Source organism: Ochotona princeps, chromosome 3, assembly GCF_030435755.1.
Source record: "Ochotona princeps isolate mOchPri1 chromosome 3, mOchPri1.hap1, whole genome shotgun sequence".
NCBI lineage: Eukaryota > Metazoa > Chordata > Mammalia > Lagomorpha > Ochotonidae > Ochotona > Ochotona princeps.
Window position 1 is genome coordinate 73469155 of NC_080834.1, and position 21523 is coordinate 73490677.

The following is a 21523-nucleotide window of genomic DNA, read 5'->3' on the forward strand; positions in this document are numbered from 1 at the left end:
TAACTGCCTTTCAAATAAATGATTCTTTTAAAATAAGCTAAATTTGTTTTGGCAAAAAATTTTTTGAAGTATATATATATATATATATATACACACACACACACACACACATATATACTTCAAAATGGATGTGAAGGTAGATATTGTGAAAAAACTGTGAGTGGATTTTGCAGTTTTTTTTAAACCTAAATTAATCTATCTTTTTCTTTGAACTTTTTCAGAGTCCAATCATAAAATTAGATTTTTGGAGTATCAGAGCTCATACCTAAACTTTGCTGTTAGAAGCTAACATTTTTTGACTTTTTTAGAATGCTTTATCTTAAAAGTTTGTTAAGACTTTATATTCCATAATATGGACTTATTTTTTCTGTAATTGGCATAAAATTGATATATTGAAATATATAGATCTTAAGTATATAGTTTGAGAATTCACAAAGCACACTGATGTAATTGATACTTTTAAGAAGACTACACCTACATGTTTATCATAGAAAGAATGTTTGAAATTATTTTCTGTCAAATATTGAGGTTGTATAAATATTTACCAATTTCATTGGCTTCTACTTGTAATGCCACCCTGTAATTTCCAGGGATGGTGGCAGTGGACTAGGGCCACCTTATTCCATTTTAAGAAGTGTGGATTTTATCAGCAAGATAGCTGTGTAAAATGGACATCTTTATGGGCTTTGTTCTACTTAAATCTAACATAAATTAACTGATGTTTAGTGTTCACCCAAAAACACACAAAAAAGAAAAACCCCTTATTTCTTATATTGCAAACAGTATCTGTGATTATGAAATTAAAGTTTTTCATCTTTATTGTTTTTTGTGGTAATCTATTGGGAGAGCTTAGTCACGTATATGCAATTTATTTTTCAGTTCCTTTAACATTTTTTTAAGATTTATTTAGTTTTATTGGAAAAGTCAGACATACAGAGAGGAGGAGAGACAGAGAGAAAGATCTTCCATCCAATAATTCACTCCCCAAGCAGCTGCAATGGCTGAAGCTGAACCAATCCAAAGCCAGGAGCCTCCCCTTCTTCTCCCATGCAAGTGTAGGGTCCCAAGACTTTGGGCCATCCTCAGCTGCTTTCCCAGGCTATAAGCAGGGAGCTGGATGGGAAGCGGGGCTGCTAGGAACAGAGCAGGCACATGCAAAGCAAGAACTTTAGCCACCAGGCTACTGCGCTGGGCCCCTTTTAACATCTTTTTTTCCAGGGAGACATTTGACACTTACCTTTCCAGTTCTTAATCTCCAAGGACCCCACTGATGACCCATTCTTGGCTTTCATTCTTGTTTCTTGAATTCTGTCTTGTATACCTGCAGCAACTTTCACTGAGTGCTTGTAAACTTTCTCTTTCTCAGAACCTTTCAGGGAGCAGATATGAAAGCTCCTTTGCAGTAGGGACCAAGCTTTAGTTACTGTATCTAATGTGATGCATGGTACTGTAAACCCAATAGATTGATTTCAGTTGTCAGTATTGGTGTTAGGTAGTAAAAGGAGACAGAAGATGGCGTAAGGGATAGATAGACCCTGTGCTCAAGGAATGCTTAAAAAAAGAATCTGGGGGAGTGTTAGTAACTAATATTTAAGAGCTTTTAATGTGCCAGACACTATTCTAAGCCAAAAGCCTATGTTAGATAACATTTTAGATAATTTTTATATAGCAGTCATTTTAGTTAAATAATAATATATGCCCCATTTTATCTATCAAGAAGCTGTGTGTTTTCAGTCAGGTCTCCTGGAGGCGCAGAGCTTGAGATGTTAATTCTTTCACAAATGATTTATTGAGAGGGAGCCCTCAGAGAGGAACCTCTGATAGAAAGGGAAGGAAGGAGTCCTTGTACTAGCCGTGTCAGCATCAGCTGCTTGTAGACATATTCTCCGGTGTTATTCTGGGACCCTGAATCAAAAACTGAGGGTGGGGGTACTGGGTGGTGGGGGGTAGAGCAGCAGTCTGTGATTTAATACATCCTCTTATGTGATTCTGATTGATGTTAAACTTGGAGACCCACTGGGTTATAGGGAGAAGCCCTGCTAAAATCTAGCCTCAGTAAAATCCCTCAAGGAACTTTGGAGTGTGAACGGAGCCATAGGGTTGCCACTGAGAAGGAGAGCCGCCCTGCACTCTGTGGGGGTGCTGTGATGGAGGATACGGAGGATAGGGTGTAACCTCCCAGTTTCTCTGGTTAGTGTGGCTTGGTGCAGCCGTGAGTCATGAGCATCCAACATTCATAGCACCTGGCTATTAGATTTGCTGTCCCAGTAAAGGGGTCCCAGCAGGGCATTCCAGTTTTCACAAACTGAGGTCCAAGGATATTACCTGACTAGCTTCAAACCTCACAGATAGGATTTAAACTCCGGTAGCTTTTCTTCAGGGTCCATCTTTCTAAACATCTTTCAATGAGCAGTAGCAGAATGACAGTAAATGCTCAGGAGTGCATCAGAGAAGAGTTGCTTTTGACTAGTGTGGTGGGGAGACAGAGTCATTGTGAAGTGGCGGTCTTTTGCTTTGAAGTTGTTTAAGATCTGGACGTGTGGAAGTTTGCATGAGGCAGAATGAATAAACCTCTGAAAAAGGCAAGTGACAAGCAAGTGTGCGCGTTTGTGTATAAGAAAACTAACTAGTCTTTTTTGGCTTCAGTTTGGCTTTTCAGAGTTCTGGGAGAAAATTCATTCAAGCATTGCTTTGAAACCAAATCATGGATATCCTTAGATGCCAGACAAGTGAAAATTTTTAACCTATAAGTGACATTGTCAGAAAGATTAATATGATAACAGATGTGTAGTCTGGATTTTAGGAAAAGAAACTGGGGATTAAGCAGGAGGGAGAAAAGTCTGGAAGTCATCAGTGTCTGGGATAAAGTAGGACCTTGGCTATGGCGAGTTAAACTGGAGAAGGGAGACACAGATCATTGGAAGCTCCAGTTCAGAGCATGGGTATTAGCAAGAGTTGTCCTGTGTGAGGATGTAAAGAAAGTAGCTGGCAATGCTGAACTAAAACTCAGGAATGACTTCTTGCAGTGGAGGCCATCAGTGAAAGCTGCAAGGGTTACTTAAAAATTTGCCAATGATGAAAGTACTGAGGGGGTTAGTGTCTGGATTAGAATTTTGATCTTGCAATTTCTTGTTTATTTATTTTTTCAATGCATTGACTTACATGGCCTCCAAATGATTACCAAAGTTATATTTTGCATTTTAAACTGAGAGAAGAATAAATTCCTTACTGTTTCTTCCTCAATATCAGGAAAGTAATTTGACAATGAAAAAAATAATACTGTCAGGTGTCTGAAGGCAAGCATATGTCTTTCAAACTTTCCCTAGGTGATGCCTTGACTTGTATCTACTGTCTTCTTCTTTTTTTTTTTTTTTAAAGAGGTAATTAAATGGCTTGGTTTAAAAATAAATCTTTTGTATTTCTTTTTATCCTGTGCAAAGATTTATAAAAATTAAAAGTGACAAAAAGTATCAGCTGATGCATTCTGTAGTTGTCTCATAAATGTAAGCAAGATTTCTTTCTGACAAGCCACAGACTCCAGTTCAGTTTCATTTTCAGTGGTTTAAGTTTCTATGTGTGCAATCAGATCCTTCAGAAAGAGATGTTGTAAATATTCTGAGGAATGGGGCTAGAGAATGGCTCTGGGTGTTGCAGCTCATCCCTCTGATTCTGAGTCTGAAAACACTTAGGTTTGAAGTTACTGCTCATTATTATCTAAAGAATGACTTCATAGGCCAAAAGTTTCTGGCTGTAAGGTTTGATCAAGGAGTAAAAGTGTGTCTCTACATTGTGCTAGAATAAATTGATGGATAGTACGTTTTTCAAAGATCATCATTAGAGAAAGTTAGTTTGGGCTAGTGGATACAGCTAAAAGGTAGGTTATCCAGAGCAACAGTGGAGAAAAAAATGTAGTACCCCAATGAAAAGGGACCACTAAGTCAACAGCAGGGAGAGATTTGACCATACTACTGATAATGTACTATTAACATTCTAGTTCCAAGGATCTTTTGTTGATGGGGCCCATCCTGTGCATTGTAGAATATTCTAGTCAGGGGATCCTAGTTCCACTGCCCTATCATGACAATCAACACTGTCTCTAAATATTTATAAGTGTTTTCCCCAGGGGCAAAAATCACTTCGAGTTGAGAACTGCTGAATTAACTGACCTAAATGGATCAAGCATGAACGTTAATGTCTGCATAGTTATCTTAGGCATTGTAAGGTATGGAGTAAATACAATTTTGCCATTTAGGAAACTGATTCCTTAACAATCATGTTTGGAACAGATTTTTCTAGGTTATGTGGAACTTATTCCAGGGCCTGACGAAGTGGCTGCAGGTTAAGCCTCTGCCTGTGAGTCTGCCATTACATTTGAGTAATGATTTGAGTCCTGGCTGTTCCAATTCTGATCCAGCTCCCTGCTGTTGAACCTGAGAAAGCAGTGAAAGATGACACAAGTATTGGGGCACTTAAACTCACGTGGGAGACCCAGAAGAAACTGTGGTGTTCAAGCTTTGATTTGGTCCAATTCAGGCCATTTGGAGAGCAAACCAGTGAATGGAAGACTCTGTCTTTCCTCCTCTCCACAATTTTGCCTTTCAAACAAAAAAGAAATCCCTAAAACACAAGAAAAAAAAAAAAAAGAAAGGAAACCATTCCAAATCAGAGTACAAATTGCTACAACTAATAAGGAACAATTTTTCAATATCCACTGAAAGTTGAGCAATATAGCAATTCTGCATCTAGTTTCTTGCCCACAGATAAACTCTTAAAAAAACACCTCTACAGTGACATATGTATAAGGATGTACATAATATAATGGTCTTCTTTTTGGAAAAACAGGGAACTACTTCAGTGATCACCAGTTGGGAAACATTTGTTATGGGGCATTGAGGTGTTGGAATAAATAGCAGCTGTTAAAATGAATGATCACTGTGGATCAAGATTGAGAGCATTAATGGGGAGTGGGTAAAAACTAATTTTTGGGGGGGTATGTTTTTTTGGAAGATTTATTTATTTTTATTGGAAAGTCATATATATATATATATATATATATATATATATATATATATATATCAAAGGAGAGACAGAAATATCTTCCGTCCAGTGATTCACTCCCCAAGTGACCGCAAAGGCCAGTGCTATGCTGATCCAGGAGCTTCCTGCAGGTCTCCCACGCGGGTGCAGTGTCCCAAAGCTTTGGGCCGTCCTCAACTGCTTTCCCAGGCCACAGCAGGGAGCTGGATGGGAAGCGGAGCTGCTGGGATTAGAACTGGCGCCCAGATGGGATCCCAGCACTTTCAAGGCAAGGATTTTAGCAGCTAGGTCATGGCACTGGGCTCTGGTATACGTTTTAGAAAACACTCCCCAAAGTGCTAAATATTGTTTACTGAAATTCATGACAGTGTGGAAGGGAATAAGGAAGAATGAGACCAGAGAAAAATAGTTTCAATTTTATTCAAAAAGCTTTTTTAATGTTCCATAGTATATACTACAAATATGCTGAAGTATATACTACAGGAACTCATGTACTATTTGCTATTTATCGTTCTTTGCGTATAAACTAAAATTGAAGTATAAACTAAAATTGAAGTATAGGTGAGGTGGTCACAGAAGGTGACTGGGAACTCGCATTTACTTTTAACATATTGGTTACTCATTACTATGTCAATTAATTCCATAATGATGTAAATTTTTGCTGATGGTATGTTGGAGCTTTCAATTGACTGGGATGATACTCTGCTGGCTCTGTCTTCAGACCAGAGAGGGTATACCTAAGAAGCCGTTGAACTTGACTGGACAATAAGATGCTGGACTCTATGTTTGGTATACGCTTGCAATGGGGGGATCTCAACTGAACTTGAGCTGTGGTTATGCAACTAGGTGGAGGAATCCACCATGGTGGGAAGGTTTGGGGAGGGGTGGGGAGAACCCAAGTATCTATGTAATTGTGTCACATAATACAATGTAATTACTGAAGTTAAATAATAAATAATTAAAAAAAAAGAATATGAAGGAAGTATTTGAAGACTTCATGGTGTATGAGTGTTCTTGATTGTACTGTAGGCTATATTGAGTTGTACCTTTTCCTGGAATATTTTTGAACCATGGATTTACTTTTCAGTGATGTGTTGAAGAAAGTGATTGTGCTCTCTGCTGTTTCCTGTTCACATTTCTATGTGCTAAGCCCTGGTTTCATGATTCTGTTTTGCGCAGACATGTGTAGATCTGGATTCTCACACATTGAAATAAATGCAGCTGTGTTTATTTCAATGCGATTACATTCAAATAAACACACATGTGATCCCTTATGAGCGTGAACCGGCGAAACACTTGTTGATTTTGCTCTGAATTGTGTGTTCAAATAAACACACTTGTTTTAAGGAAAGTTTTACTTCTCAAATGTTCATGACTTGAAAATGTGTTTTGAAGAAGGCATATGTGAAATATCTGAAAATAATAGTAGTTCTTCAGAGTCTGAATCATTGTTTTAGACAAATATAGAAATTTTCTTTGTCAGTAGTCGTCCTATGTAAACTGAGTTTTGAGTTCTGTAATATATGTGTTTCCACTATTTTTGACAGTTTACCTGATAGAATTTTTTTGAAATTTTCACCAAATTAAGTAATATACAAACTATATTTGTATGTATATTTTTTAAAAGTACTAATGGTAAAATAAATGAGGGAATTTTTTTTCCATTTTCTTTGGAAATTGCATCTTGCTTTAACGATATTTACAAATCTGTTTTTACACTTCAAAATTTATCATGAAAGCAGGATCATTTCAGACCAGCAGGGCCGCTAGTCCCATTTGTATTTCCACTGAAGTTACTCTTTGTAGCCATAAAAGAACTAATATGCTTCAGGCTTCTACCAAGCATTGTACTCAAACACATCTTTGAATGTAACTTTCAAAATAGCAATATTTGAGTTTATCTTTCCTTAGCAAATGATTTGCAGATTACATCAGTCACTGGAGGAAATTTATATTTGTGATATGCAAATACATAGGTCTGTTTTTGACCTGCGTTTTGGCCTGCGTTACTTTCCTGCCCAAGTAAGATTCTCGGGTTTAGCGATTGATAGGCCCCTAGCTGTAGGCTGCCCGGCTTTTCCTCCCTGGGGTATGGGAGGAGCTCAGGGCCAGCGTTTTCTGTGTTGGGCGAGGGGGCAGGTTGTTTGGAAGGGATACCTTCAGAGTCTTTTTTCCCTCTAGTGATGACCCGAGTGCTTGTGGTCTCACGTGCCTGTCCTGCTCACCTTGGTCTCGAGGCCCCGCAGCTTGTTCCCCAACCATGTATTGCTGTGTGGCTGTTATCTCCATCTCACAGGACAGAGAGCCTGCCTTAGGCCTCTGTGGCAGTGATTGTACAAGTATCTCAACACACGGTCTGAGGTGTTTAAACAGTAACCGAAATTTTCTGGTCAGCTGTTACATGTTGTTATATACTAAAATTGCTCAAATATAAACTACTACCAAGAAAAAAGTTATAAACTTTTAAAAATTTACATTTAAATTAATACATTTACATTAATATATTTGTATTTATACATTTATATTTAAATTAGTGTAATACATTTCAGAATAAAAATAAGGCTATTTCATTTATGGTATTTGTTAATTCTAGAGTTAATTTAACATAAAAAGTGTTTTTCTTACTTGATGGTGTAGAAGAAAGTTTTAAGGTCCTTTATTTTGTATGCTCCCTTTTCCCCCCTTATTACAGGGTCTGAAACATTTTAGGGTTTTTTTTTTTGAAGGTTTATTTATTTCTTATTGGAAAGTCTGATTTATACAGTGAAGGAGAGACAGAAAGATCTTCCATCCTCTGGTTCACTCCCCAAGTGGCTGCAGCGGTCAGAGCTGAGCCAATCTGAAACCAGGAGCCAGGAGCTCTTTCAGGCCTCCTACGTGGGTGCAGGGTCCCAAAGCTTTGGGCCATCCTCGACTGCTTTCCCAGGTCACAAGCAGGGAGCTGGGAGGGAAATGGAGCATCTGGGACACAAACTGGTGTCCATCTGGCACCAAGACCAGGGTCTGAAATGTTTTAACCACTTTATAAATGTTTGTGTTGACTGAAGAACAGATTTTCTTTTGTTTTTCGAAGATTTTTTTTTTTATTTGAAAAGCTGAGAAGCAGACAGATTTTCTATCTGCCATTTGAATTCCCCAAATGTCTACAATTGCCTAGGTTGGACTGAAGTGAAGTCAGGAGTTTGGGGCACAATCTGGGTCTCTGATGTGGGTTGCAGGGGCACAAAGGATTTGAGGCACTGTCTGCTGTCCACCAGGTTGTGCATTAGCAGGAAGCTGGGATCGAAGCAGAACTGAGGCTTGGAACCAGACATTCTAGTGGGAAATGTGGCACTCCTCAGCAGTAGCTGTGTAAAACCTCTGCTGCTTCCTGTATGTTTGAAAGCCATAGAGGGAGAAGGAGTGGGGGAGTGAGAACAAGAAGTGTCCCATTTGCATATACCCACAATGGTCAGGAGTGAACCCTGAACACGCCTGGAACCGGGAACTCAGTCTTAATCTTCCCTATGCATGACAGGTACCCACCTACTTGAACCTGTACCTGCTGCCTCTTTGTTGCCCACATTAGCAGGAAGCTAGATTTGGGGACAGAATAAACGTTTGAGCCCACCTCTCTGATACAGGATAAAAGTGATCAAAGTAGTGTCTTAACCACTAACTCACTTGCCTACCCCAAGTACAAATTTTCTTGATGCTATGCTACAGCATTCCCACCAACTTCCCAAGTGAGCTACTTTAGCAGTGAAATGGGAAGAAAGTTTTTTCCCAGAAAAAAAGCAGGCATGGTTAACTGTTTTTCTATAAAAGTTGGAGTTACACAGCTTTCCCCCTTTGGTCTGCTGTGTGAGAAATGAGGCATGTTACTTCAGAAGTTCTTGAAACAGCAAAAGTCAAAGATATTTATTTGTGCATAAAAATGTTGAAATTCATGCAGTTTTTTTTACGATATACATTTTCTATGAACTTGTAGAGGGTTTCCTCCCATGAATTTGATCATCTCATAGTGCACCAATAGATGCACTATCCCCCTAGCCCTCCACCATGCAAATATGCACACCTGCACACACACACACACACACACACACACACACACACACTGACCTGAAATTACCTGCTTCTGTGTCTGTCACCATTCCTCCAATGTGTTTTTACTTATTTTGAGGCGTTGTGTTTTTGTTTGAGACTATGTCTGTATGTAATTTCCTTGTATAATTACTGCATGCATATATGTGTGTATGTGTGTATACATATATATGTAAATATTTGAAAAGTTTGTGAAAATAGAGTTAGAAGATGTCTATTTTGATGCAAAATTTTTTGAAATTCATTCAAATAAGAGGTTCAAAAAGTCCATGAGATATGTATATTATGAAAAAAAACTTCATGGAGTACGTGTGTGTGTGTGTATGTTTGGGGGTTGGTCTTGAACTTTTCAACTTATGTTGTGCCCTTACAGTCTGTATGGTTTTTTTTACATTTGTAGAAATAAGAGGTTAATTTATGGGATAATACTGGTTTGCTGTTTAGTGGAGCAAATTCACTTTTTAATTAATTGCTTTTAAAAATTGTTAATCTTGAATGTTTATATTTTTCCAGAGAAGTTTGGAATTGTCTTCATTCTAAATACTGCATTTGGAATTTTATCTGAATAAGCACAATTAATAGATGAATTTTGGAAAAGTTGTCATCTGTCTTAAAATATTGAATTTCTATTCAGTAGCTTCCATTGCATTAAATAAACTTTCTTTCTCACTTTTCAAGAAGCATTAGTTTTCTTCCTTCCTTCCTTCCTTTCTTTTTTTTTTTTTTTAACAAGCCTTCCACTTTTATTCTTGGGTTTTCCAAGGTGCTCCATAGTTTTTGTGCCATGATGAAAGGAATTTGCTTTCAGTCATATTTTCTTACTGATTATTCCAAGTGTTGTAGAAATTACTTGACTTATTAAGAATATTGATGCTATAGTGCCCAGCATGATAGCCTAGTGGCTAAAGTTCTCGCTTTGCATACACCAGGATCCCATATGGGTGTGGGTTAGTATCCCAGTGCCTCACTTCCCAACCAGCTCCGTGCTTGTGGCCTGGGAAAGCAGTCAAGGATAACCTAAAGCCTTGGGATCCTGCACCTGTGTGGTAGACCTAGAAGAAGTTCCTGGCTCCTGGCTTTGGATTGGTTCAGCTCTGGCTGTTGAGGGCGCTTGGAGAGTGAATCAGCGGACAGAAGATCTTCCTTCCCCCCCTCTCTCCTCCTTTCTGTACATCTGAGTTTCCAATAAAAATAAATAAATCTTAAAAAATAATATTGATGCTATAGCTAGAAATCTAATTTTACAAGTATGTCAGTTGATTCTGTTGGTGTTTTCTTACCGAAAATGAAATAATCTGTAAGTATTGACAGTTTTGTCTCCCTGTTCAGTCTTTTCATCCTTTTTTATTTTTTTGTAAGATTTATTTATTTTTGTTGAAAAGGCAGATTTTCAGAGCAAAGGAAAGACAAAGAAAGATCTTCCTTCTGCTAGTTCATTCCTCAGTTAGGTGCCAAGGTCTGAGCTGAGCTGACCCTAAGCCAGGAGCCAGGAGCTCTGGCGAGTTTTCCGGATGGATGCAGGATCCAGAGTCCAAAGGCTTTGGGCCATCCTTCACTGATTTCCCAGGCCCAAAGCAGGGAGCTGGATTGCCATTGCAGCAGCTAGGACAAGAACAGGTGCCCATGTGGGATGTTAGAGCTTGTAGGCAAAGGATTAGCCCATGAGCCCTTGTTATTCTACTTTCTTTGTGTTTTGGCTAATGAATTGGCTAGTACTTCTGTAATGTTAATTCATCTTAGTAACAATGTACATTTCCTCATATGTATTTTTAAATGTTTTAATTACATTTTTCAATAATATAAAACAATGTTGTCTGTTTTTAAAAGGTCAATTTTATCAGGTTCAGGAAGTTTTCTCTTATTCTTAGCTAAGGTAATTTATTATGAGTGTATTTGTTGACCTGCTTTGGTCATGCTCTACTTTTACCCAAATTTTGCAGTAAGTTACATTGGTAAATTTTCTAATCATTCTTAAAAATTCTGAAATCAAGTTGGACTTGACTGGACTACAAGATGTTGGACTCTATGCTTGGCATATACTTGCAAAGAGGGAATTTCAACTGAACTTGAACTATGGTTATGCAACAAGGTGGAGGAACCCACCATGGGGGGAGGGCGGGGGCAGAATCCCAGATTCTATGTAATTACAACACAATGTAATTAATGAATACATTTAATTAAAAAAAATTCTGAAATCGAAGTCGCCTTGATATCGCTCTGTTTGTCACTATTTTATTCTAGTTTAAAATTTTTACTTAGGAATTTTGCATCTTCATTGAAGTGTGACTTGGCAGTGTTTTTTCTGTTCTAACTGGTTGTAGATTAAGATTAAATGGGCAGCAGCTAAACATTTTCCTGTAAGCTCTGTATGCTGTGAAATAGTTGCTTTAAGTGAAAATTGTTTATTCTGAAAGTTTGCTAGAATACTTATTAAACTGCTTCAGAATTCCTTCCTGAGGATGTAGATCTTTGGCACCAGCTTAATTTCCTTTTCTTATGGTAACTGTATTGTTGAATTTTGTTTGGTCTTTGGTCAGTGTTGATAACGTGTATTTTACATATTGTTTGCAAAATATCCATTTCATATAGGTTTTAAAGTTTTTGGTGTAAAGTTCTTAATGATATATTCCAATGCTTGATATTTTCTGTGTCTCTGGGTTTTGTTTCCACTGTGATTATTAAATTCTTTCCTCTTTATTCTGTTGTTTTTCTGTTTTCCTTTATTTTCAGTTTTGATATTCTCTGTGGTGTTATTTGGTGCACTATATCATATGTACCATTTTTATGTGATTTTATCGGTTTTTCTTAGATTTTGTAATCACTATTATTTAGTTTGAAATTTAACAATTTGTATTTTAATTTAATGTGTACTCACTATATTGTTTGTAAATGTGTTTAAAATTTCCAGTTAACTTTTTTGATATTATTTTATTACTGTGTTTTTTAAAAAATAATATTTAGGTCAGTGAGTGTCACCTGCAGGATAGTAATATTTAGAAATTTTTTTTTTTAAAGATTTATTTTATTTTTATTACAAAGTCAGATATACTGAGAGGAGGAGAGATAGAGAGGAAGTGGAGCTGCCAGGATTAGAACCAGCAGCCATATGGGATCAAGGCAAGGACCTTAGCCACTAGGCCACGCTGCCGAGCCCAATACTTAGAAATTTTAAAATATATCCTTTGTTGTCTGTGTATGTTAGTGTGCCTGTTTCACATGTCTTTGAAAAGAATGTGATTTCTTCTTATGTAGGATCCAGAAAACAGTGTGTTTATATTATGACATTAATTTTATGTTCAGTAGGTCAATCTGACTGTAGTATTTCCATTTTTTCCAACCTTACTTTAAATTTACCCATTATTTTCTGAGACATTTTAAATCATACAGTCTGTGTGATTCTACAAGTTGTGCTGACACGTTTTGTATTTGTCTTTTGCTTATTTTTTAAATTTTAAAGCTATATTGTTAGATGTGTAGAGAGTTAGGGACTGTTACTCTTACATGACTACTCTTTTTGTCAATACAAATGTTTTCATATCCTTTGTAATGATGTTTTGTTTGGCTATTTTTCTTGTCTGTAGTCAGTATTACTGTATGTACGTTTTTCTCTACATTTGCTTGCTGTGTAGTTTCACAACTCTGAATTTTGAGCCTTTCTGTGTTACTTTGTTTTAGGTGTGTGTTTCATAAATATAGCTGAATGTTGCTTTTATTTTTATAAGTTAGCCTAAACATGATTTTTGGATAAGTTTATGTTTATAATATCTTTTTTATTATTTTCCCATACTTTTATTGCAGTGATAAAATTTTCTTTTTTTTATCCTTAATTTGCTGTTTGAATAGTATAAATTCCTTTTCTATTTTATGATTACTTTATGCTTCCCCTATTTAAACATATTTTTCCAACAATGTCTATAGCTGTAGGTTTTTATAGCTTCTTTAAGCAAGAGAAGAAGTTGAACATGTTATTATTTTCTTCCGTTTCGACCCCTGAGCCTCTTACAATGATAAGAACAGAAATTATCTCTTGGATTATCCTTAAAATAGGTAGTTTGATGTCTTGTGGATTTTTTTGTTTGTTCGTCTTCTAATAAGAAATGAAGATTTTTCTGTTTATCCTTGTTGGTCAGAAGTTTCCTTTGATATACCTTTTTTTTTAAAAGGTAAATTTATTTATTTATTTGAAGTGGACATGGGAAGGGAAAGAGAGAGAACGGGAGATCTTTCATCTGCTGATTCATTCCTCAAATGCCCCAGCAAGAGCCAGGAACTCCTTTGGGTCTCTCATATGGGTGGCAAGGACTCAAGTACTTAAGCCATAATCTAAAGCTTCCCAGGCACACCAGCAAGGAAGCTGGATCAGAAGCAGATTAGCTGGGGCTCAAACTAACACCCCAATGTGGGGTGCAGACATCCAAGTAATGTTTGTGAAAATGGTATGTAGGTTTTAAAAACGAAACTAAATATACATCAGTTGCAATTTTGTTCACTGTTTTTCAGTAAATTTTTTTAAAAAATCAGTTTTTGTCGTTTGGGACAGTTCTCATTTCATATCTCCTCTCTCATTGTCTTGATAAATACATTTTCCCCCCAGACTATGTATTTCCATTGGTTTGGAAAAATATAAATAAGAAAAATAATTTAAACACTATATTTTTTGAATACCCCTTTTGAAGCAAGTAATATGTGTGTGTATAAGATTTATTATTTATTTTTTGTTGTAAAGGCAGATTTACAGAAAGAAGGAGAGACAAAGAGAAAGATCTTCCATCCTTTGGTTCACTCCCTAACTGACCACAATGGCCAGAGCTGATCCAGAGCTGAGCTGATCTGAAGCCAGGAACTTCTTCTGTGTCTTCCATGTGGATGCAGAGTCCCAAGGCTTTGGACCATTCTCTGTGGCTTTTCCGGGCCACAAATAGGGAGCTGGATGGAAAGTGGAGTAGCTGGGACACGGACTGGCACCTAAATGGGATCCTGGCACATGGAAGGCAAGGATTTAGCCACCAGGCTATCTTGTCGGGCCCATCATGTATATTTTTAAGGATTTTTCAAGGTTTAAAAACTGGTTGGTAAGAATTACCAAGGGCCCCATTTTGCAGATGAGAAAGTTGAGACCAAAAAAATTAAGTAGCTCATCCAAAAGCGTGCTGCTATCAGAGGACTGTTTTTAAACCCGGCATTCTTTTGCTCAAAGATTAGCATGCTATTCAGTTGTTTTCAGGTGCAAGATTTTTTCATTCTTTTTGTTGCAACATCTTTAGACTGAAATTTTGAGGAACATCATTTCAGGAAAATTTGAGTACACATCTTTTTTTAAAGATTTATTCATTTTACTTTATTTTTTTAAAAGATTTATTTATTTTATTACAAAGTCAGATATACACAGAGGAGGAGAGACAGAGAGGAAGATCTTCCCTTCGATGATTCACTCCCCAAGTGAGCTGCAACAGGCTGGTACGCGCCGATCCAAAGCTGGCAACCTGGAACCTCTTCCAGGTCTCCCACGCAGGTGCAGTGTCCCAATGCCTTGGGCCGTCCTCAACTGCTTTCCCAGGCCACAAGCAGGGAGCTGGATGGGAAGTGGAGCTGCCGGGATTAGAACCGACGTCCATATGGGATCCCGGGGCGTGGAAGTTATGAAAAATAAGATGAGCATCTCATATTTGTGTACTCCTAACAGCTAGCTCAATGTTGTGTGTAAAATAGTAAACATTAGGGCCCGGCGGCGTGGCCTAGCGGCTAAAGTCCTTGCCTTCAACGCACCGGAATACCATATGGGTGCTGGTTTCAATCCCGGCAGCTCCACTTCCCATCCAACTCCCTGCTTGTGGCCTGGGAAGGCAGTCGAGGACGGCCCAATGCATTGGCACACTGCACCCGCGTGGGAGACCCGGAAGAGGTTCCTGGCTCCTGGCATCGGATCGGTGCGCACTGGCCTGTTGCGGCTCACTTGGGGAGTGAATCATCGGACGGAAGATCTTCCTCTCTGTCTCTCCTCTCTCTGTATATCTGACTTTGTAATAAACATAAATCTTTAAAAAAATAAAATAAAAAATAAAATAGTAAACATTGAATAAGGAGTTGCTGAATAAAATGAATAGATGAGTACAAAGTTATGCAGAATATTTAAAATCCAGTTTTTAAGTCATCATTTTAAACATATTGAATGCTGATGAACATGGTTTTCCTCCTTGTTTCATATTATTCTATATCAGATAGATTTATTTTTCAGAAGGCATGACTCAGGGCTGCAGAAAGGGTAGTTTAAGCCAACTCAAGTGGAATTTTCTGATTAGTGACATAGTACAGTAGTTGCTAGTATCCAAGTGTCCTAATAGGTTTGGCACGCTGTTAAAATTGTTTTGGACTTAGAAATAAAGATAAAAATGAAAGGTGCATTATAGGCAAAAAATGCATAAATGTACAAAGAGGCAGATGAACTAAAGCTTTTCTACCTGTATGAACTCACAAAACCAAACCTATTCCATGGATAATTGTGACTTAAAATCATTTTTAGCAAAAATTATTTATTTTTATTTGTTTGAAAGAACAACAGAGTTCACAACTGGTTCACTCCCCAGAAGCCCAGAACTTCATTCTTGTCTGCCTTATGAGTGCCAACAGTCCACGTACTCAGGCTGTGTTATGCTTTCCCAAGAAAATTAGCAGGTAGCTAGTTGAGAAGCAGAGCCGCTGGCACCTCAACTGTCAGTCCCTTATAGGACGCTGGAGTCGCACTGTGTCACATTGCTGGTTCCTAGTCTAAAATCAATTATTTTTTGTTTCATTGAACTTGTTCACAAGGTATCTTTTAAAGAGTTTTCTATTTTTAGTTATATAATTTCAGTTAAAGGTAGTAAATTCTTTGTTGGTTTGCTAGCTGTTCCCTCACAGTTTTATGGAATGTTTAGTTGTTCACCAAATTATGACAATTACTAAATGTTAACATATATTCAACATTAGAATATTTGAAGCTGAAAAATTAAAAATACTTTAATATTTTAAAAATCAATTTATTTGGTATCATTCCATTGGCAGTATTTATGAATAGTAAATTTATTCTCAGTCTATTGTGTAAATCATTTCTTGGTGATTGAGATATTTTTGGATTATTATTTTAGGGACTAACATCTAGCAGCTCAGAAATGTTTCATTTCTTTTTTTCTTTTTTTTTTTTTTTTAAAGATTTATTCATTTTATTACAGCCAGATATATACAGAGGAGAGACAGAGAGGAAGATCTTCCGTCCGATGATTCACTCCCCAAGTGAGCCGCAACGGGCCGATGCGCGCCGATCCGAAGCCGGGAACCTGGAACCTCTTCCGGGTCTCCCACGCGGGTGCAGTGTCCCAATGCATTGGGCCATCCTCAACTGCTTTCCCAGGCCACAAGCAGGGAGCTGGATGGGAAGTGGAGCTGCCGGGACTAGAACCGGTGCCCATATGGGATCCCGGGGCTTTCAAGGAGAGGACTTTAGCCGCTAGGCCACGCCGCTGGGCCCAGAAATGTTTCATTTCTTACCGAAATGCTCCCTGTATGCCCACATTGGCCGTGTGATAGGGATGGATAGCTGTAATCTTACAGAAGTACGTTAAGCACAAAATGCCACTTACATTTTATTTCTACTAAAACATCATGTTACCTATTCCTTTCAGTTTTTTGACTTTAAAAGATAGTTTCCATACCTAAAATTTTTCCAAAGTAAAATCATCTTTAACAATATTTACTGATGTAGTTGATGAGTATAATGCTTTTTCTAGTCAGTTGTTATATATATAGTCCTTCAATAAGTTTCTCAAAACTTTTTAGCAAAAATTAGCATATTCTCTAATTGTGGATAAATGAATACAGGATAGAAATGCTTCTTGTGTATTTAACAGTTTAAAATGTGGTGAGAAGAACATGTGGCAAGTATTGTGGAGTACACAATTCAGAAAGACAACAAATGTGCTAAATACTGGCCCACCCATGTTCTCATTTGCATAAGACACTGTTGGTGGTGGTAGTCAGGGTTGCCACTGCTGTTGTTGTTTGGGGAGGGGAGAAGAAGTCCAGGCTACACTATAATTGAGGTGCTTTATAAATAGCAGCAGCATAGCCAGGACCTCCTCTAGTCTAATATTTTCCAAGAATTAAACATCTATTTTATAATTTTGATTTTTTTGCCATAAACATCTGCGATGTCCCAGTACATTTAAGAGTCAAAACACTATCCATGTTTTGTTGAATGAATATTGGCATTTTTTTCTTTATAACGGAAGACTGCTATCTGAATGTTGTCCAATTTATAATTTCGATTTATCAGCCTCACAGATTCTCTGACTTGTAAAGTTTCTTATTTTCAGTTTTGGCTTAGAGGCTTTCGTAAGAGATCTGTAGTACAGTTAAACTTGTTTGTTATTGCATGTGCAAGAGACCCAGAATGTATAAGGATTTGTAGAACTGTGAACAAGGAGACACTAATTCAAACTGTAAGCTGAATGTATACCTACTTTTGATATTAAGTATTTTGTAGGTACAAGTCAAAATTCCAGATATCCACTGTTGATCGATCAGTCGATATAACTAGTTATTTTTACCTAGTTGGTTTTTTTTTTTTTTCCACTTTAGCATTAGCAGCTTGTTTGACTACAAGGAGCTGATCAAAACTAATAATTTCTTTTCTCCCAAAGATTTTTGTGAACACTAAACCAAAGGAATATGTATCTATTTTTGCTGTTATCTCTGAGAGGCACACGAAGTTTGTCACTGTAAATCTCATTAACTGGAACACTATATTGAATCCCTAATGTACCTGCCGTTTCCTAAAGTGGAAGGAGTGAACCGTGTGGTCCTTTGGTGTAAGAATGGTGCATGGCATAAGCCATCTAGCTAGAAAGTAAACCCACATTTTCATTTCTAGTTTACCAAAAAAGTACTTCCAAAGGAAGAGGAATTTGATATTCACTTAAGGACATGTAACTATGGATGTGTGATTTTGGCCAAGTAATTAAACTTTCTAAATTTCTGAGTGGGATAATCATAGTACCTGCTCTGGTAGTGCTAGAAATAACGGCATAACAAATAGTGAAAGAAGATATAAATGTGGCTTGTAGTAGCAACTCTTGCTATAATAATGTTAAAATTAATGCCAGAAGTTCAGTGGTAATAAATAGAGTGCAAAGGAAAACCGAAATGAATGAAGCGTATATGACTAGACTCCCTAGAGACTTAGAAACTGATACGGTGTGGGTGTTAAAATAAGGGGACACCTGGGACACCTGGATGGCTGGGATGGCATGGTCCCTTATCCCTGTGCAACAGAGTATGATTTTCAAAGAAACATCATTAGGTAAAGAAGTGGGTTTTAAAAAAGCAAATGAGATTAATTCATATTTAAAGTTTTTGACACATTTGTTGTAGTATATTTTTAAAATGTTTTTAGGTAAAGTTTATATATGTTACATATGAAATTTTGGGAATGGGGTCTCCAGCTAAAAAATTCAGTTTTTTAGTACTAATTTGTTTGGCTATCCAGTGCCCTCTCTAGACATTTAAATGACAAAATTCCCTCTCTGTTTTAGTATATGTGCTGCCGAAGCGAGCACAAAATTCCCTCTCTGTTTTAAAGAATCAGCGCTTCTTTAAGATAAGCAGTATCTAGAAGCCTGGCCAGGTACACTTAGCGCTGTTAAGTGGGAGACATGGGGGGAGCAGTCAGGAAGCTTGTAGGTGGGAAGGGTTTCCTGTTTCCAGGCAACGGCGAGGAGCTACAGTCGGAAAGCAACTTGAATATAAATTCATTCAGGAGAGGACATTTTACCACCCTGCCTCCTGAGCGGTGCGGGCACAGGCTTGACGCTGGAAGAGAGGGTGGGGCTTAAACTTCATTTGTCAATGGGTGAAGTTATTAGAAACCCAGCTCTCATTAGGTTCTCATTGTGTCCCGAAAATATAGCACCAACTAGTGGCCACAACAGACTCTTTTAATATTTTAAATATAGTAGCATCTGCATTTGCCTTTCTTTTGATTTTCCAGCATCGCGGGGCTTTCGGAGGCTTCATTTTCCTGCCTGCTTCCAGCGCAGAGGGGCTCAGGGCTCTTTCCTCGCCTGACTCCATCTGCAGGAAGGAGGAAGAAGCGCAGCAGCCCGTGGGCTCCGGAGGGAGGTGTTTGCTTTGAGATTTACGGGGGCACTGGAGAGGACTCCCCGGGCTGTGGGGAGTGAGGACGGGAAGGTGGTAGCCTGCCAGAGTGGATGGAAGAAGACGTTTGCTGAAGGCAGCTGTGTGGTTGCGGCGGATTAGTCTTGAGCCTTTTGAAATATTATGGAAACTTGTCGTTTAAATATTGGTCCCCTAAGGGTTTTGTAACTGGCGAAATAATTCCGTGGACCCCAAAGGGTAATCTTTATCTTATACTTCAGCCCACACATTGTGGGGGGGAGGATTATAGAGGCTGAGTAGAAGGCATGTGTAGAATGCACAGATGCATTTTCTCACTTTCACTTGGTGTCTCATCTAGAGTTGCTGAGATGAGCTCCTTTTCTCTTAAAATTTGCCTTTCGTTGTCTCATGATACTGTTTAAGTTTTTTTTTTTTTTAATCTGTCAGATGTTAGGTGTTGTTGAGAAGTGGGGAAGCAGCTGCGTGAGCCCTGCACTGGAATCTGTCCTCTGGTCAGTTTTACAGAGAAGAGCAGATGCTGCTGACAGTCTACCTGAACAACTGCAGGTTTTATGGCTGGATCTGGACCTCCTTTAGTAACTTTGAGTGTCGCTGCCTTGCACCCCATGGCTTGTCACAGGGCCGCAGAAAGCACTGCCCAGACGCTTGAGCAAACACACGGTGTGCAAGCGACACGTTGGAGACCCCTCTCACTGTGTGTCCAAGGATGAATCACTCCTTGAAGGGTCTAATCTGTCTCCTTATTGTTCTGTCTGGAAGGGTCACGTTATTGAAGTGTAATTCCTGAGCGCTTGGCAGATCCATTCAAACAAATGTTGATGAACGCTCTGCAGTCCCTCCCATCTTAACAGATTTCTTTATGCTTCTTTTTATGTAGACACTTAACCTATGCGGAGAGGGCCTCTTTTATGACCAGAGAGGTTGAGGGAGTTTAATCCTCACTGTTTCTGTTGTTTGTTCCTCCCCAGTTTGGGTACCCAGTTTGGGGATTTCTAGTTGACTTTCTCTCCATTCTGTTACTTGTGGTTTTAACTGGCCTGTGGGAACATTGATAAAGTACCTATGGTGGATTAAGCATATTTTTTATATTAAATTTATTTATTTTATTGTTTTATGATACAGTTCCATAGGCTCAGGGATTTCCCTTCCAACCTACCCAAATTCACTCCCCCCAATTTCCTCTATATCATTGCGATAGTATAGTCCTTCATATGACTGGAGGATTAAGCATCTTTAATTTCACTCTCATTTACTATGCTTCTTTAAATCTAGTATTAGGAACAGAAGGTGACAAGCTCTGGGGTATTTTTGTTAATTATATGTATACTTATGTCATACATATTTTTTTTTCTTGCATAACTTTGGGTTGTATTTGGAAAGCTCATTTTAAATCAGTACAACAGGTTTTTAAAAGCCAGTAAACGTTTATGTAAAAATTGACTTACTTATGTTATATAGGTAGTTTGGAGGCTAGTTCATTCAAATTATTTGATGTCAGGGGACTAATTTCAGATATAGGAAATTATGAAAGATTAATGTAGTGAGAATAGATTTTTCATGCATTATGCTTTTTAAATGAGAAAAGAGTTTCACTTGTTAGGAATTAATGTTGGCTATTTGATTTTTGAAGACTGAGTTTGTTGCATTTTGGACAGAGATAATTTTTAAACCCACAGGTTTTTGTTATTATTTTTAATTTTCACTAGCATCCTTCAGCAATGTTAGTTTTCTTCAAATATTCAATATTATTATTTGTGCCAGTGCATTTATATGATAATATACACTAACAATTTATTCTATTGTATTGAAGGTTCAAAAGATTTCCCTTTGGGATTCACTTAGTAAAAGGACAGTATCTTTCAATATCATTTATACCAAGGCTCAGTTTAATTCATAGTAGTTAAATATTTACCAAAAATATGGCTGTTGTATATGTGTTTTGTCAAAGAAATATGCTTTGGTTATAAAATATTAGCAAACAATGTTTTAAGCAAGTGGTAATTTCATGAGTTTAGTTTTGAAATTTTGCAGATAATTGTTTAAATCTGAAAGACCTAAAATCCACCTGCTGTCTGCTCTGAGGCTGGCCTTTTCAGTTATGATTCACAAATGATTCTTGAGTTAGACAGTCTGTAGGGGCACGTCATGGTAGCCTAGCAGCTGAAGTCCTCACCTTGCACATGCCAGGATCCCATGGGCCCACCCCCTTTCCCATCCAGTTCCCTGCTTGTGG

The 21523-nt window shown here is 37.9% G+C and overlaps 1 protein-coding gene across 6 annotated transcripts in view; it reads left to right on the forward strand.

Moving 5' to 3' along the window:
• The window catches only part of BBX (BBX high mobility group box domain containing), a 278443-nt gene that overhangs the window by 34429 nt on the left and 222491 nt on the right, over window positions 1–21523 (forward strand). Inside the window, exon 3 of one of the 6 annotated variants that reach the window (XM_058661831.1) lies at window positions 19724–19781. The exons of 4 other annotated variants lie outside the window; for them this stretch is intronic. Coding sequence is in view for 1 of the 2 variants with exons in the window: in XM_058661837.1 (XP_058517820.1) it covers window positions 11617–11619 (3 nt within the window). In the remaining variant the exon portion in view is untranslated. Of the gene's footprint in view, window positions 1–11353; window positions 11620–19723; window positions 19782–21523 lie in introns of those variants that run through there. One more of the 6 variants, XM_058661837.1, reaches the window with a different exon arrangement.